This window comes from Halichoerus grypus, chromosome 2, assembly GCF_964656455.1.
Source record: "Halichoerus grypus chromosome 2, mHalGry1.hap1.1, whole genome shotgun sequence".
NCBI lineage: Eukaryota > Metazoa > Chordata > Mammalia > Carnivora > Phocidae > Halichoerus > Halichoerus grypus.
This window is the reverse complement of record NC_135713.1, coordinates 182,614,428-182,631,035: the sequence shown is the minus strand read 5'-3', so window position 1 is coordinate 182,631,035 and position 16,608 is coordinate 182,614,428. Positions and strand designations below refer to the sequence as shown.

The 16,608-nt window shown below is 46.3% G+C and overlaps 1 protein-coding gene across 4 annotated transcripts in view; it reads right to left on the bottom strand.

Annotated features, from left to right (window-relative positions):
* The window catches only part of CA10 (carbonic anhydrase 10), a 494,596-nt gene extending 478,982 nt beyond the window's left edge, over nucleotides 1-15,614 (bottom strand). Inside the window, exons 1-2 of one of the 4 annotated variants that reach the window (XM_078065118.1) lie at nucleotides 15,494-15,614; nucleotides 13,306-13,934 (exon numbers count right to left, since the gene is read on the bottom strand). In XM_078065118.1, coding sequence (XP_077921244.1) covers nucleotides 13,306-13,366 — 61 coding nt within the window. In that variant the 5' untranslated portion in view covers nucleotides 13,367-13,934; nucleotides 15,494-15,614. Of the gene's footprint in view, nucleotides 1-13,305; nucleotides 13,938-14,835; nucleotides 15,366-15,493 lie in introns of those variants that run through there. The other 3 variants (XM_078065112.1, XM_078065108.1, XM_078065104.1) reach the window with 3 other exon arrangements.
* Nucleotides 15,615-16,608: the final 994 nt, after the last annotated feature.

Genomic DNA, 16,608 nt, shown 5'->3' with positions numbered 1-16,608 from the left:
TTAGAACAATATTTAAGAAGTCTCAAAATTCTGGATTTAGGAAAGCAATTTGCTTGTTCTTAACCATGGTTTCCTGTCTCTGATCTGACTTATTAAGCAAAGTAACATTTTGAAATACCAAGGCTATTTGGTTTTTGTTTAGCAGTTTGTGGGGTGGGCCACTGTTGAAAGGATCTTTGAAAGTTTAATCACTATTCTACATACTTGTCTACTTCCTCAAGGAATTCAGGTGTACTTCTGGAATCTTATAAACAGGCTGTGCATTACTTAAGGATGTATTATGGCAAAACCATAAAAAACTTTATCCTGTGTTACCCAGTTATGACAATACTGGGATAATTTTAAAGAAATAGTTCAATAGAAATAAATAATCTATACCTCTTTGACATCAGCCATAAAAATTTCCTTCTAGATATGTCTCCTGAGGCAAGGGAAACAAAAGCAAAAATAAACTATTGGGACTTCATCAAAATCAAACGCTTCTACACAGCAAAAGAAATAATCAACAAACTAAAAGGCAACCTACGGAATGGGAGAAGATATTTGCAAATGACATACCTGATTGGTATCCAAAATATATAAAGAACTTATAAAACTCAACACCCAAAAAACAAATAATCCAATTAAAAAATGGGCAGAAGACATGAATACACATTATTCCAAAGAAGACACACAGACAGCCAACAGACATACGAAAAGACACTCAACATCACTAATCATCAGGGAAATACAAATCAAAACCACAGTTAAGATATCACCTTACACCAATCAAAATGTCTAAAATAAAAAACACAAGAAACAACAAGTGTTGGTGAGGATGTGGAGAAAACAGAACCCCTCTTACACTGTTGGTGGGACTGCAAACTCGTGCAGCCACTCTGGAAAACAGTATAAAGGTTCCTCAAAAAGTTAAAAATAGAACTACCCTATGACCCAGCAATTGCAGTGCTATTACCCAAGAATACAAGAATACTAATCCAAAGGGATACATGCCCCCTGATGTTTATAGCAGCATGGTCTACCAACAGCCAAATTATGGAAACAGCCCAAGTGTCCATTGACTGATGAATGAAAAAGAAGATGTGATATATATATATATATATATATATATATATATATATATATATACACACTCAGTCACCAAAAAGAATGAAATCTTGCCATGTGCAACAACATGGATAGAGCTAAAGAGTATTATGCTAAGAGAAATAAGTCAGTTAGAGAAAGACAAATACCATATGATCTCACTCATATGTGGAATTTAAGAAACAAATGAGCAAAGGGGAAAAAAGTGAGAGAGAGATAGAGAGAGAGAGGCAAACAGACTCTTCACTACAGAGAACAAACTGATGGTTACCAGAGGGGAGGTAGGGGGGTGTGGGGGGGTTATGGGTGGAACAGGTGATGGGGATTAAGGAGTACACTTATTGTGATGAGCACCAGGTGATGTATGGAAGTGTTGAATCACTATATAATACACCTGAAACTAATATAACAGTGTATGCTAACTAACTGGCATTTAAATAAGAACTTAAAAAAAAGAACATTGGGGAGGGATGTGCTATGGTGAGTGCTGTGAATTGTGTAAGACTGATGAATCACAGACCTGTACCCCTGAAACAAATAATACATTGTATGTTAATAAAAAAAAAAGAAATATCTACAGACAAAAAAACATATGCCAAAAAATGGCAAAAACTAGAAACACAGATCTCAAAAACAGGGAAAAAGATAAATATAAATGAGGGTATTTTCGATGAATAAATTATATGGAACTATTACAAAGAAAGTCATGAGCATTAAGGTGGCAGATGCCAACTAACTGTTCATCACACCATTTTCCCTCTGCAACTCAATACAAGGCTAGCCTACAATTCCCAAGCTCTTTTGCAATAAGAACTGGCCATGTGACTGACCATAAGTGATGTGCACAGATTTCCTGCCTGGTCTATAAAAGCTCTCCCATGATCCTTCTCCATATGCTTTTTCCCCACCTGCTGATATTGATGCCGAGAACAACACTGGAAGAGAGCAGAGCCTCCATCAGCCTTGAGACTTCCAAGTCACTACAGAGACAAGATTCCTTCCCTTTTATCCCTCCCCCTCACCACGCCCTTATATACCTTACACACACACACACACACACACGCGCGCGCGCACAAACGCCTTGACACCAATGAGCAATTAATGTGAGCAGGAAGTAAGCTTCTACTGTGTTATGTCACCAAGCTTTCGCTGTTTATCCGTCAAAGTCCAGAATTTCTTGAGCTGACATAACTAGGAAGCAACAGGGAAAATACTTAAGATACAATGTAAAGTTAAAAAAAAACCAAACAAACAAAGAACAAAGATTTAAGGTTGAAAACGTTGCAACTCCAAACTTTGGTAAATAAGCATCTAGTCTATAAGGAATCAGTCTGTTTTCCTCAATTTCCTTTGATACTGTGATTTAGCATTAAAATGAACTCAGTGACTTCCAGCCTCACTCCTGTGTGTGGCGCCGAGAACACCCGCATATCAAGTCCCCTGACTTGCAAGGAGCGCTGACCAAGGAGGAACATTTCACTGGAACATACCTCCAGCCTGAACAGCAAATGCATAAATACAATTCTTCATTAATTTGTTCAACACCTCTTACCCTGAGGTGGGGCACATTACAAGACTTCACCTGGCTCAGTCAAGCGGCAATCTCAGCAGTTCCAAGAGCAGGAGAGGGAAAAAAGGGGGTGGGGGGGTGTACACCAACTCATGCACTTAAAATGCATAGGAGTCTCATTTAGCCACAACACAGCACTTCAAAGACACAAGCTGAAAGGCGGAAAAGAACTTCTTCACCACAGTGGAGAAACAGGGATGGAGCTTGTTACAGACACAAAACATAATGACTTCCCTCCTTTGTATTTTATTCTGCAGGGGTCTGAGCCGCCGGGACTTAGAGCCGGTAACATCACGGTGATTCTAAAGAGTCAGCCATCCAGTGACACTCCTATTCACACCCGGGCCATACAAGAGAAATGTATTACTCACAGACGCCCCACTTTCTAACTGTTGGTATAATCGCCATATATCTACAGAGAAGTTAAACATAAGGGCCCTTTTTTTTTTGCAAGCTTCCCTGATTTCTTTCTGTAATTAAAGTAACAAGCAAACTAACAACAACAAACCATCCAACTGAGCATTTCCCCACAGCTGTGGAGATCACCTAGAAGATTATAGGCAGAATGCACAGCCAGGAATAGCAAATTAATAATGTTCCTTTAATTTCTAGGCCCCAGAGTCTCCCCGCCGGTAAGAACTAGTGGGCAACACCACAGTTCTGTTACCAAAGGCCAGAGGGAGAAGTCAGTTCTCTGACACAAGACTGAAAACACCTTAAGAACCAGAGTCCAGGGAGCCTGGTGGCTCAGTCGTTTAAACGGCTGCCTTCAGCTCAAGTCATGATCCCAGGATCGAGTCCCACATTGGGCTCCCTGCTCAGCGGGAAGTCTGCTTCTCCCTCTCCCCCTCCTCCCCCTTTTTGTGCATGCTCTCTCTCTCTCAAATAAATAAAAATCTTAAAAAAAAAAAAAAAAAAAGACCCAGAGTCCAGACTAAAGAGTGGGTGGGCTTTTTTCCTAAAGCACTCTAGTGCAATGCTATTGGGCAGCGAACTTTCTCAAGTGCCGGCTTCTCCCAAGCTAGAATCCAACAAGAAAATGCCCTATCCTAAGCAATGTCCTTTAACAGGAATGAGAGGACACGGAGAAAGGAACAACAACACATCCACTGATCCTTAGCCCTCCTGGGGCAGGTCTAACAGCATGGAATCACCGAACACAAAGGAGCCAAAATATATTTTAAACAACTACAAGTGCCCCAACTAACAGTGGGTTTGTCAAATGCAGATAGGAGTGGAGTCTGAGAAGGAAACAGAAAGCTATCGAACATATTGCTCCCCGGGAAGGTTCCCGTCCTCTCTGACTCTCTGCCTGATCAAAGAACCTCATGCTGTAGAAGGGGAAGGGAAAGGGCAGCTAGCAGAGATCTTCTTCATCTCTCCTCCCTCATGGCCTCAGATCTTGTCTCCCATTCTCCCATGAAAGCAAGAAAGCCATTCTAAATCAGTCCTGGTTATTCATTTATGTGCTAATTCAGTCATTCCTTATTGAGCGTCTACTAAATGCAAAGTACTGGGTAGAGCAATGGAAAAAAAAAAACCCACAGCATTTACGTATCACCTACTATACATGCTACAAGGGCAAAGATCATGGCTGCGTTGCTTGGCACATCGCCTGGTCCAGAGCCTCCCTCAGAGGCGGCATTCATTAGCATTTGATGAATGAACGAACTGACACATTAAACAGCAGGGGTGGGGGGCAGAGCCCTTCCATAGATATGTCACTTTAGTTGTTCATTTCAAGAATCCCATGAGGTATTTATTATTATTCCAACCTCACAGAGGAAGAATGGCCCATCTCACTCAGTAAGTGCTGCCATCAACATGGTCTTCCTTGAGGGTGAGAGGTAGCCATGTGTGGTAGGAGGAGGGGGCAGTGAGCGGAAGTGGAATATGTTGACTCATATCCTTCAGTAAATGTGTTTATTCCAATTCTGGCATTGCTGCCAAATGTGTTGTGAAACCAGCAGGACTTGGCTCTGGAAAACTCACCTGAAAGTCACAGGCTTCATTTCCTACCGCCAGGCCCTTCAGCCACCGGGCATGAAGTATTGGACCAAGTTAAAGATTAATTCTGCGTTTTCTGTGACAAAAGGTCACACCTCTCCCAGATGAGGAGGAAAAGGCATTTGTAGGCTGTCTCCTTCACAGCCGCTGACAATCGCTCTGCCGCCATCCTGATGGTACCTTAATGCAAATGTAATCAAACCCAAACACTGGCTACCCCATTACCAGACCAATCTTGCTAACAAACAGCAATTATGGCTTTGTTATAAAGGCAATCCCGGACCATTTCTTACCACTCACAGCTCCCCACCCCGGCCCCTGCGTGATGGAAACCCTCTAAAGTTTTGTTTAGGGTTACAGGAGACGAAAATTGCAAAAAAGTTATAGGAAACACTCAATTATCAAAGAGAAGATAACTGGCATACTGCCAACTCCAGGCTCAGCCAGTGGGGTTCTGGCTTTTTTCTGGGGTCCAAACACATGGGGACAAACTAAGTAAGAAGATAAATTCTGTAACGTGTATCGGGGTTATTTCAGAAGTTTTGGGAAGCCACAGCACTAGAGGGGACACTGGAAAATCACCAGTGATCTGGGCCAAATGAAGCATAGCTGGACCCGAGCCCAAAGCTTTAACCCGGACTCATCGGCTCCCAGTGAAGAGAAAGACGTAAGCCAGAGCTACTTCTTGGGCCTTTAAAGGATGCTTTCCCTGCACAGGGAGGCGCAAGGGTGGTTTCTACTGACAATTTTTATATGCAAGGTGTTACTGTTATTGGAATCCTATCTCCCCAACCTCCCCGATCTCAACCTCATCCATCACACCCCACTCTCTAGTGGTTGCCATACTGCCCTCTTGACAGCACCCTGAATTCATCGTGGGTCTCATCTCATGGCCCCGCCTTTGCAAATGCGCTTTCCTGTGATCGTCCCTCCCCCATCACACTCCTCCTGGTCCATCAGCAAAAATCCTCCATCTTTCAAAGACTCAGCCCAAGCATCCTATAACACTACTTTCCTCCCTCCCTCCCACCTCCAGAATGAGTCAGACGTCCCTTCTCAATACTTAGCGGATTCTGCTGTCGCTACTAATATTTTTTAAATTGGTCTCTTACTAGATTGTGAATTGCTGGAGGGAAAGGTCCGGGTCTGACTCATTCCTGTTGGATCCCCAGTACCTTACATATAGTGCCCCCTCGATAAATGCTGAATGCTTAAGTGGACAAGGGAAGACATTTCATTTTAGGTCTCTATACTTGATCTACGGTAACTGGACCTTCGAGAGGGTAAAATGGGTATATAATTTAGTGGGCCATGAGTATACTCTCCCAAGCGAGCACGGAGTCGATTGGAAAGATGAGTACAGGGCAGAATAAGGCAGAACTGCTGCAAAATGCTTTGCAATGCTTCAAGCATCTGTTTGTCAACTAGTGCATCTATTGGGGGCGCACAATCCACATGGCATAAAAGCATGCACGGATCGGTTCACTTCCCTTAGCCTTCGTCTAACGTTAAAGACGGTACTAATAATGTTATTGTTATTCAAGTATAAAATTGCAGACATTTGCATTTGCTTCACATGAAAATACCAAATCTCAAAGATGAGAGTATATTAGGTCCATAACAGATAGGACAACTGCCTTCCTTTTTTTTTTTTTTAAGGTCTGTCACTCAGAATGTCCCATAATGGCCTAATTAATCTATTAGACCAGTATTTTTAAAATGGGTTTCGTGAGCAAGAATAAAGGCTGACAAGAAGACAAGGAATTTGGTTTCTAAGTTATTGCTTATTGCAATCAAAGTTTAAAAAGAATTGCACAGAAACCTTTTTTTTTTTTAATGTCATTTTTCCTTACCTCCACCTTAAGCTCCTCATAACTAAAAGAAAAAGCCTAAACTTCTTGTCTTGGCTAACAAGCCCCTGCTCACTGGCCCCAGGTTATTCTTCCAGTCTTGTCTCCAGTCATTATTTATTCCAGCCTACCCACTCCACATGCCGAGTTCACCACACTTCTGATCCTTGTTTCTTTTCATTCCTTCTTGTCTATCAACCTACTATTCTTGCCTCGTGCTATGTCCTTTTTTTTCCTGTTGTTCTGAAATCTCAGATATTCTTCCAACCTCATTCAAATGTTTCCTCCTCTATGAATCCTTTACCTTCCCCACTTTTTTTTTCAGATTTTATTTATTTGTCAGAGAAAGAGAGCACGCACGCACACAAGCAGGGGGAGTGGCAGGCAGAGGGAGAAGCAGACTCCCCGCTCAGCAAGGAGCCCGATGTGGGACTCTATCCCAGGGCCCCGGGATCATGACCTGAGCCGAAGGCAGAGACTTCACCGACTGAGCCACCCAGATCCCCCTCCCTTCTCCACTTGTATCCACCAACATGCTTCTTCACACTCCCATAGCACTTTGTGCACACCTCTATCCCCCGACATGTTCCATCTTGGAAATACCAAGAATCAGGTGTTTTTCATTTTTGTGATTTCTATGCCTGACACATAGTTCGCCGGCAATGCTCTTTTGCTGAACACTGAAGAAATGACTGAATGATTCAGTGGAATTTACAAGAACAGGTCCAAAGTGTCAATAACAAGGATAGTTACTGATGACAATGATGAGGATGATTTTATGGAGTTAGCTCTCATTCACTGAGTGACTACTACATGTCAAGTGCCATGGCAGGATCTTACGTATATTTTCTCCAACCCTCATTTTACAGATTTTGCAGAGCCTCAGAGAAGTTAAAGAACTTCTCTAAGACCACACAAAGGGAAAAATACCAAAGGGAGGAATATTATGTATAGGCCTATCTTGGTTCCAAAGCCCATGCTTACTCTCATATGATATGGGTAATTTGGCCCATGGTAAATGTATTCCAGACACCATGTTAGCATTTTACAAATATTGTTCTGCTCCTTACAATTACCCTGTAGGATCAACACCCTTGGGAAGTAAGTATCATCTCCATTTTACAGATGAGAAAGCTGAAGTGTCCCCAAAACTCAACCATCTACAATCCCAAATAGCCTACAAACTATGCAAAGGACAGCAGTAGCTTGAAACTTGCAACACAAATTTAAAACCCAAAGAAATGTTAGGATTTCAAAAAATTTTTAACAAAGTCCAGTCCACTGAATGCAGGCAAAGATCCATAATAAAAAAAATAATAATAATCACCAAGAAATTAAATATCTGAAGACACTCCATATTTTCTCAATTCAACAGCTCCCAATATGGGCTCATCCCAACTTTCCAGTATCCTAAAGTGAACCTTTTATTCCAATTAGGACTGTCTTCCTTGTATATCACTCATTCCTATTCCTCTCCTTTGGATGATGTAGTCCCTCCATCTCTTCTTTCCAAGCCTCCAACATCTATCCAATATCCTCCTTTTCCTTCATGTCTGGACTTCTCTCTTCTGCAGCATGTATATCCTTTATGAAATAATAAGACATTATTCTTATTATTTCATATTACTATACCTTTTGTGCAGTACAACTTTGCTGTCATGTCTTAACAATTAAGCATTCATTATTCATATTATTTTACATCACTCTATATTATGTGTACGTATCTCAACTTTGCTTTCATAACTATTCCATAGTATAGTAAAGACACAGATGCTTTACGTTTGTGCAACACAAAGAACATTCAGGATCACCCTCTGTTGTTCCCTCAACAATCCTCTGGACCAGGCAAAGAAGTTATCATTTTCATTTTACAGAGGAGAAAATTGAGACTCTAAGTGGCTAAAAGAATCACCCAAAGAGGTAATTAAGGAAGAGTATGACTGCAGGGTGGTTCTTCTAACTTCCATACTCTTTCTACGAAGGCTCACCGCCATACTTATTTATGGTGCCTGGATCTCTTCCTGACCTAAACCCCAGGCCCAAAGATGTAATGCTTAATCAAGGTGAAAGGTTGAGGTGTTAGGTACTGATGGCCTAGGATGGCAATCCAACCCCCTTTCCTCCCCACACAAGAAAATGATTCTCCACCTTGACATCTCTCTTTCCCCCAGGGGTTTTATATTACTCAGAAAGACTCTTGTCTCACAGACAAGAAAGTCCCATCTCTGATGATGGGATCTGTCAGTGACTGGGCTATATGACATCACACAGCATTGGATTTAAAGAAACCTATGAGATCATCAGATAAGTAGTCTTTGTGGGGGTGGGGGCTCTTTTTGTATTTAATGGAACGTTCTCTTTTAAGTCATATTGACAGCATATGTAGTTTGCCATCTTGGAAGCACTTTAAAGCTGGGTTTATACAGAGTTATAATTTACAACAGAAAGAGGAAAATTCTGTTGCTCCCCTGGGTAATAAGTACTATGATGTTCCCAGGTGATTTATTAAACTTTCCAAGCCTCACCTCAGTACTGGGCTCACAGAGATAAAGTGGGTTTTACTCATAATAGGCACCAAAGCCCAATGCTACCAGTTTCATTTATATGAGAAAGAAAATTAGGAGACAGTTCAAAGTTGTTAAGCCAAGGCCTCCTTGAAAGTAGAAGGAAAACGCTCAATGTCATAAAACGCGCTTGCTCATGATTTTCTTTTTGCTTTTAAACAAGTTGAAAGTGAGGAAGGTAAAGGCTCTGTTCTGTCACAGCCTCACAAATCTGTGCAGTGCCTGATTTGTAGGAAAAAAAATTATGTTATTGCAAGCTTTCTAGGCCTCAGATATTGTGCCAAGTGAAAAATCACTGAACGCATTATCTCATTTAATCCATGTAACAGAGGTGTGGGGTATGTACTATTATCCCCTCTCTACCTGTAAAGACACTGAAGTGAAACCATTTTAATTTTCCGATTAGGAAAAGAATGTATGAAATATTCTTTGCTTATAGGGATTGATGATCACAAGGGGCTGGCGGCCAACCTGGGTAATAGTCTCAACTGTTTGCCCGACAGTCATATACAACTCAAAGGCTACCTTAGGTCTAGTACTGAACTGCAATCACCCCAAACTTCCACTTCCAAACGAAGACTCGCATCCATTTAACGTAACTCATTCTTTCAATCCAGAGACATCCCAATAAAAAATACTTAATAAAAACATTTAAAAGAAATCCTGAGCCAAAAAAGAAGTGCTATACTGAATTCTGACGCAGTTAGACCTGGATGTGAATCCTGCATGCTGAACCACTGTGGGCTTCGGCTGCCTCATCTATAAAATTACCCTACAGACTCTAAGAAGAGAGGAGTTAAAATATGTGCAATGTTATGTAATATATATGAAAGCACCACATCATTTTAATTGCTATTGCTGTTATTATTATGAATAACCTGACAAAGAAGTAAAGTTACATAGAGGCAAGTAGGATGTGTTGTGGAAATGAAATCAGACAGCTATCTCTGGGCCAGGAAATTCTGTCCTGGTGCTGCTAAGCATTCATTCTCGCTGATCTGAGCTGCTTTTGTAAGAATGGAATGGTGCTCTCACTAGCACTGGAAAAAATCATCCTGGTTCTCCTTCTCTCTCTCTCTCTCTCTCTCTCTCTTTCCTTCTCTCCTCTTCACAGATCTTGGCTGCCTTACACTTTTGGCAAAATGACATCTGAGTCTGAAGTAGAACAGAACTCCCAGATCATGGCATTCCCTCTTAAGCCCAGCTGTGCTGGCCTAAGTAGCCAAAATGGATATGATCTTGCAAATGGAAGGTACACACGCTGCATCCTCAGCAGTTGGCTAAGTCTGGTCAAGCAGACCCCCAGTCCCCTTTGCTGACAGCTTCATCACGACCAAATGATTAGTGCCGCGCCATCAAACATACCAAGCCCAGGGCTCTGTATTTTAAGAAACATATCCACACAGACCCAGGGAGAAAACGCTTTGGGTACACTCAATTTGCAGAATGGGGAGGGGTAAGGGTGGGAATCTTTGTTTAACAAAACACTAAGCTACAAAGCACCACAGTGTTTCCGAAAGCCAATGTTACCGAGTGAAATTCAGTCACTAGAGGCCAGATCTACCACCAAAATTTTCCTTCTGCAAAATGTTTACACTGCAGACTTTTGCTGACCTTTTCTAGTAATGAAGTCAAGCCCACCAATGCATCAGTCACTGAGGCCTGGTAACTCAGGAAGAATTAGTACCCATTTACTGGGTAGGGTAATTCATCCCAAGATGGAAGAGAGGTGCTTTGTTTTTTAATTTTTTTTAATTTAAGATTTAGTAGGTTCTATGATCACAGGGTTATGTTCCTTTTGGTAAAGCTCAGTCGTGAGTAAATTAAAACTGCAAATCATGGAAACAGAAATGAAAGACCCACTAAACTCTCCCTGAGCCACAATTATTCAACCTTAGTGCACTGCATAACTCTACCTCTCAAGGCTGCTAGATGGGAGAAAAAAGTCCCCCAAATTGTGGCAACTGTGAATAATAATTATATTATTAATCAGAATTAGTACATGGATATCACTGAATGGGTAGTTGTTTTGGGAGGGAGGCCACCTTGGCTGTGGAGAAAGAATAGTCTTTTGAAAATTAAGTTCATGGATGTGTAAATGTAGAGTACCTAATGTTGCAACTCTGCCTAAATGTCTTCATAAAGTGCAAATTAATGCAGAGCCTAACTAGGCATTTGGAATGCTAACCTAGTTTTCTGTGTTTAGCTAATAGCTAGCAATTTTGCTTACACTTTTATCCTCTCATTACATAGCAATGATGATTATTTAGTAAATACATGTGAAAGGCCACATACTCCATAGCACCTCTTCTTGGTTGGAAATAACCCCCTCCTAATACTTGTGTTTATAGAATTTAGTTACTGATACACCAAATCAAGTAGAGCTATGATAAGGAGCCCACTAAGGCCTCTTTTGGAGGCCCAGAACAAACCCATTCTCAGAGGGTTCCCCTGTGATGGCCTGGCCAAGTGCAGGGTAGGGGCTGGGGATAAGGGAGTTTGGGGGATCCAGAGCTTCAGTGAATGTTAACCCTTTGTTAATCTTAAATGGACTCAGCTGGCTTGGCTGGTTTGTGAATTACTTATGATGGTGGAGACAGGTAGGGGAAGACTATTTTCTAACTAGTGAAATATTATGGAACTAGAGAGAGTTTGATACAGAGATGTAGAAGAGAAAGATGTAAAATGTGCTCTTGTAAGATGCTACCCAGGCCACCCCTGGTCATATGACTGTTATCAACCCTTATAAGTCACCTGGGAATTTTTCCTCTTAGATGCAGGATAGGGTAAAACAGGTCCCACTAGAGGATTTGGGGTGGTCGCAGGGCACTTCTTATTGTCTGCCAAGCATGCAACCTATCTCTAAAGTATTACAGAGGCAAAATTCTTTGTTGGGTGGGCAAGCCCCAAACAGAATGATTTTGAATACAAGATTCCCCCATTCCTGGCCTAAAAGGAGAAAGTTGAAACTGAACAGAGTAAGCACAGACAAGGATTTTTAACATCCAGAGCCAGGTCTGGCTTAGGGGGTGGGGACTAGCTGGGCTGAAGGAAGATGCAAGAAACAGGGCCCTCCACCTGAATCCTGCTCCTATGTGTCTGCTCCCAGGGGCAAGGTTCCTGCTGTCCTCTTCTGGTGACTTTATGGGAAGTTGGCTGAGTCCCCAATTCTGCAGAGGGAATGCAGGCAGAGGGGAGCCCTGCAAATGGGTCCTACCCTAACCACTTTAATATTAGACAGGTGGGAGGAGAAATGGGGGAGACACCGTCAGTGGGAGGTGGCACTGAACTGAGCTGGGGAATACTGCTGATCCTGGGGCTTTTTCTCATGGCTCGCCTCCACACCACCAACTCCCTGCACCAACAAAGACGCTGCTTGGAAATCAGAATGCCCTCCAACACACAGACACACAGGCGCAGGCAGGCACAAGCCCTACCCCATTCACCCCATCACTCCTGAAGCTACAGACTGGCGCAAGTAGTCTGAGGTCAGTGAGTCTGACCTAGCACATCCTGGCCGCTGGGAATAGGAGAGCCTACAGTCTAGAGTGGTATTTATGATAGTGTTGTTGCAGGTGAATTTTGCCTTTACTTGATGTGGAGCAGGGCGTGCTAGCATGTTTCAGACCATCATGACCAGTCCTGATGTGCTTGGGGAAGGCATGGAGGACCTCCCCATCCCTGGTCCCTACTGGTGGCACTCTCTAGTCCCGCATCCTCCTGCAGTCTCTTGAATGTGCCTAGATACCAGGGCAGGGCTCTGCGTCCATTTTGCCAGCCAGGAACCACCGAGTTTGGGAACTTTGAAAGCCAGGGGATGGGGGTGGGGGTTGCCAAGGCTCAGATTTCGGGGCCAGAGTTCTCATCCAGGAAAGCAGTTGAAAATCAACACCCATCAGCCTTTTCTTTCTTATCCCTTACCCCTTCTATGTTCCAGGACTCCATACAGATACTAACCATACCACACACAAACAGACACACAGACACAGTCGCGCGGGCGCGCGCATACACACACGCGCGCGCGCACACACACACACTCACACCCTTGGGCTTAGAAGGTTTTTAATCTGAAGGCAGCAAACCCAAAGAGCTGCAAGGGTCTCTGCCACCACCCCCTGCCCCTCCTACCCCGCGAGGCTACTTGACAGTCTACACACAATAGAACCCCATACATTCCAAACAGCACAACGTAACCCAAACCCGCCAGTGACTCCAGCGCGTCCCATACCTGATATGCAGACGATGAAATTGGCTTGAAGAAGAAAAAGCACCTCCCAGACTATTTCCATCCTCTGATTCTCATTCCAAGTGCATCACTCGACGGGAAAACGGGGGGGAAGGGGGGAGCCCGACACGGCACACACACATACAAACACGCACACACTTGCGAGCGAGCGCACACTCGCACTCCCACCCGACAGCCGGCCAGGGACAGTCACCCCCAAGATCAATATCGCAGTTTGAATTGTTCCGGCAAATCTCCCCTCGGGCTCGACGGATGTGCGCCCCAGATGTGCTGACACATGTCCGATGCCTCGCTGCCCCGGAGGTCTCCCCGATCGCCGGTCTCTGCTCCTCGCACGAGAGGCGGAAACAGCACTAGCCGCGGTGGCGGCAGCCACCTGAAGCCACCAGCGCCGGGTTCTTCCTGCAAAAACGAGACCCCGATCCGCCTGGCGCCCCAAGAAGACATAGACGATAGCCCCCCGCCGGGCCGCGCCGCACAGTTCCGGGCCCCCGGCGCTCGCAGCTCGCTGGCTAAGCCCAGGCAGTCCGCGACAAGTTGCCCTCGAAGTCCGCCCCCCTCACCGGGGCATGGTCAGAGGCTGGCTGCCGCGCTCCGGGGCCGCTCTCCTCCTGCTTCCGGGGGGCGGGGGGAGGAGACGACACCGCAGACAGGGGAGACAGAGAAAGAGAGGCAGGAATTATTGCCCGAAACCGCCGGCAGCCTCCGCCGACCCTCCCTGCTCCCCAAGCCCGCGCTCAGCCCGCCGCCTCCGAGCCCGGCTCGGGCGGCGCGTCCAGGGCGCCGAGCGCCGAAGGCGGGGAGCCTGGGACCCGGGCGCGTCGGGGGCCCGCGGGCTCCCCACGTCGTGCGCGCGCTTCCCCTTCCTCTGCTATTTTCCTGGGCTCCTGGGAACCCCCAGTTGCCTCGCTTCCATCGCCCGCAACTAGCGCCGCCGCCGCCGCGATTTTCCGCAATGCAACTGCAGGGGTCGTTATTTCCTCGCCTACCGAGCCCGACGCTGCCCGATTCGGAGGGGAGGAGGAGGGCAGGTGGGGGCGGGAGGAGGAGGAGGAGGGGGCGGCCCGGCCAGGTGAGCGTCCCCCGCCGCCGCCGCCGCCGCCGCCGCCAGCCTCCGCGGCAGCCCAGCCGCCCCGCGCCCGGGGGCGGAGGCAGGAGGCCGGGCTGGGGAGCCGAGGCTTAGCGTGGCCAGAAGGAGGAGGCGAGGACTGGGCGTCGGAGCTGCGGGCCAGCGCGGAGGCTCTTGGGCCCCGGCCGCTCGGTCGCCCTCCAGGATTGGGGAGTTTCTCATCTCCTCGGAAAGATTGGAAAGAACTTCGCGCCAGCCGCTCGGGCGCGGGAGACCCGGGCGGGACTCAGCCGGGGCGCTGTGATGCGCTCTCCCTCTGCTGCGGAATAGTGGGCATTTTTTTTTTTTTTTTGCATAATTCATTCCCTGCCCTCTCCCTCTCGTCCCTTTCCTGCCCCCCTCCTCCTTCCCCCTTTCCGCTCCAGTGCCAGAACACTACTTACCCCAGAGTTCTCCTCTCTGAACGCTCCTAGACCAGGTGCAACTCTCGCCCGCGAGTCCCTCACCTCCCTCCTCCCCGAAGCGGGGAAAAAACCGTCTTTCCAAGTCCGGGCGCGAGCAGGGGCCGCCGCCAACTGCGCCTCTGCTCAGCTCCGGGCGGATCCGAGACTATTGGAAACCCGGGCTTTACGGGAGCGGGCTTCCCTTCTTTTCGGTCTTTTATTCTGTTTTTCTTTCGGGAAGCTCAAGTGCTTTGGAGGCTTTTGCTGGGCTCCAGAATACTCTCTGCCAGCGACACTCAGCAGCTTCCACCGAAGGAGATTCCCCCACCAAATCCGCGCGCGCGCACACGCCCAGCGCGCGGCTCTCCGAGGCCCCGGGGGAAGGTGGGGGCGGCGTGAGCACCACCCACCGCCGTGGCCCAGGCCGAGGCCCAGGCCGGAGGCCGCGGGTGCGCAGAACGGCTCGCCGCGACCCGGGGAAGGACGAGCACCCGGGCAGCCGCTTGGAATGCAGATGCAGGGGAACTGGGAGGAAGCCCTGCGCTCGGGACTGTTCGCCCGAGAAGAGGGCTGGGAGCGAGAGAAGAAAAGACAAATCGTAGCACATTTGCATTGTGTCCGTCGCCGCAGCAGCGTTTTGAAAAAGCCCCAGACCTACCTCTTTGGGAGCGCTGAAGAAGAGGAGGGCAAGGGAGGGGAATCCCTGAAAAGATCTCGGATTTCTCGACGCGCTTGTCCGGATTGCAAACTGTGACGTTTGGAGATTTTGCACAAGCGCGGATGGACACACACAACAAACACAAACACACACGTAACCCGCAGGGGATTTTTTACTTTTTTTTTTTTTTTGGTGTTTAGAATCCATTTCAGTGTGAGTCTCGGTCCAATAACCGCAGAAAGGGTGGATAAGGGGAGAGGGAGAAGGAAAGAGGGCACCGTTCATCCGCACACAATTTAGTGAGGCTTCCAGGCTGTGTGGCATCTGGTGGGGCAGGTTTGGAGCCAAAGGAGTAACACTGCGGCGCTCCCAGGCTTCTTGAACTGACTCCAAATGCCCAGGAGTCTGGCGGGTCTTTTTGCAGAGGGGCGGGGGCGGGGGTGGGGGTGGAGGTGGGAGGGAACGGAGGCGAACAGCCTGAGCATCCTGGGTTGCGCCGGCGTGGGGAGCTGCGTAGTCCTGATGCCTCTGGGGATTGGGAAGAAGAACCACCTGGAAGACTTGCTTTAACAAGGAGGTGTGGCCAAGGACTCCAGGTGGTCAGCACATGAAACAAATCTAGGCCCAGGTGAAGAAAGTCCAAGATTCTTATGAAGGGAGTTTTCGAGGCTCTCAGCAGGGAAGTATTTGAGACCTCAGGACATTTAAAGATTCTAAGATAGTGAGAATTAGCCCATTTGGGAAATATATGGGGGATGTTTGTCTCCGTGCCTTGAAAGTCGACCGCGCAAAAGGGATTTTTGAAGGGAAAGTAAAGAAAGTAGTTTGCTAAAGATGAAACAATCCCACCCTAGCCAGGGTTTGTAAACATGGACAGTGACTGACCTTCTGCACTTGGGAGTGGAATTTGCTGCCAGCAGGAGAGCTCTGTCTGGAAGCAGAAGCAGGGTGCCTGGATTTTTATACCAAGACCCATTTATTTATTAATGAATTATGCACTGTGGCAAGATGCTGGAGTTTTGTAATTGAAAAATCCATAGTCCTTTCTTTCAAAATGCTTACAGACCATATTTTCTTCTACATTTTGCCTTAAGAGCCAATGCCAGTAAAATAAT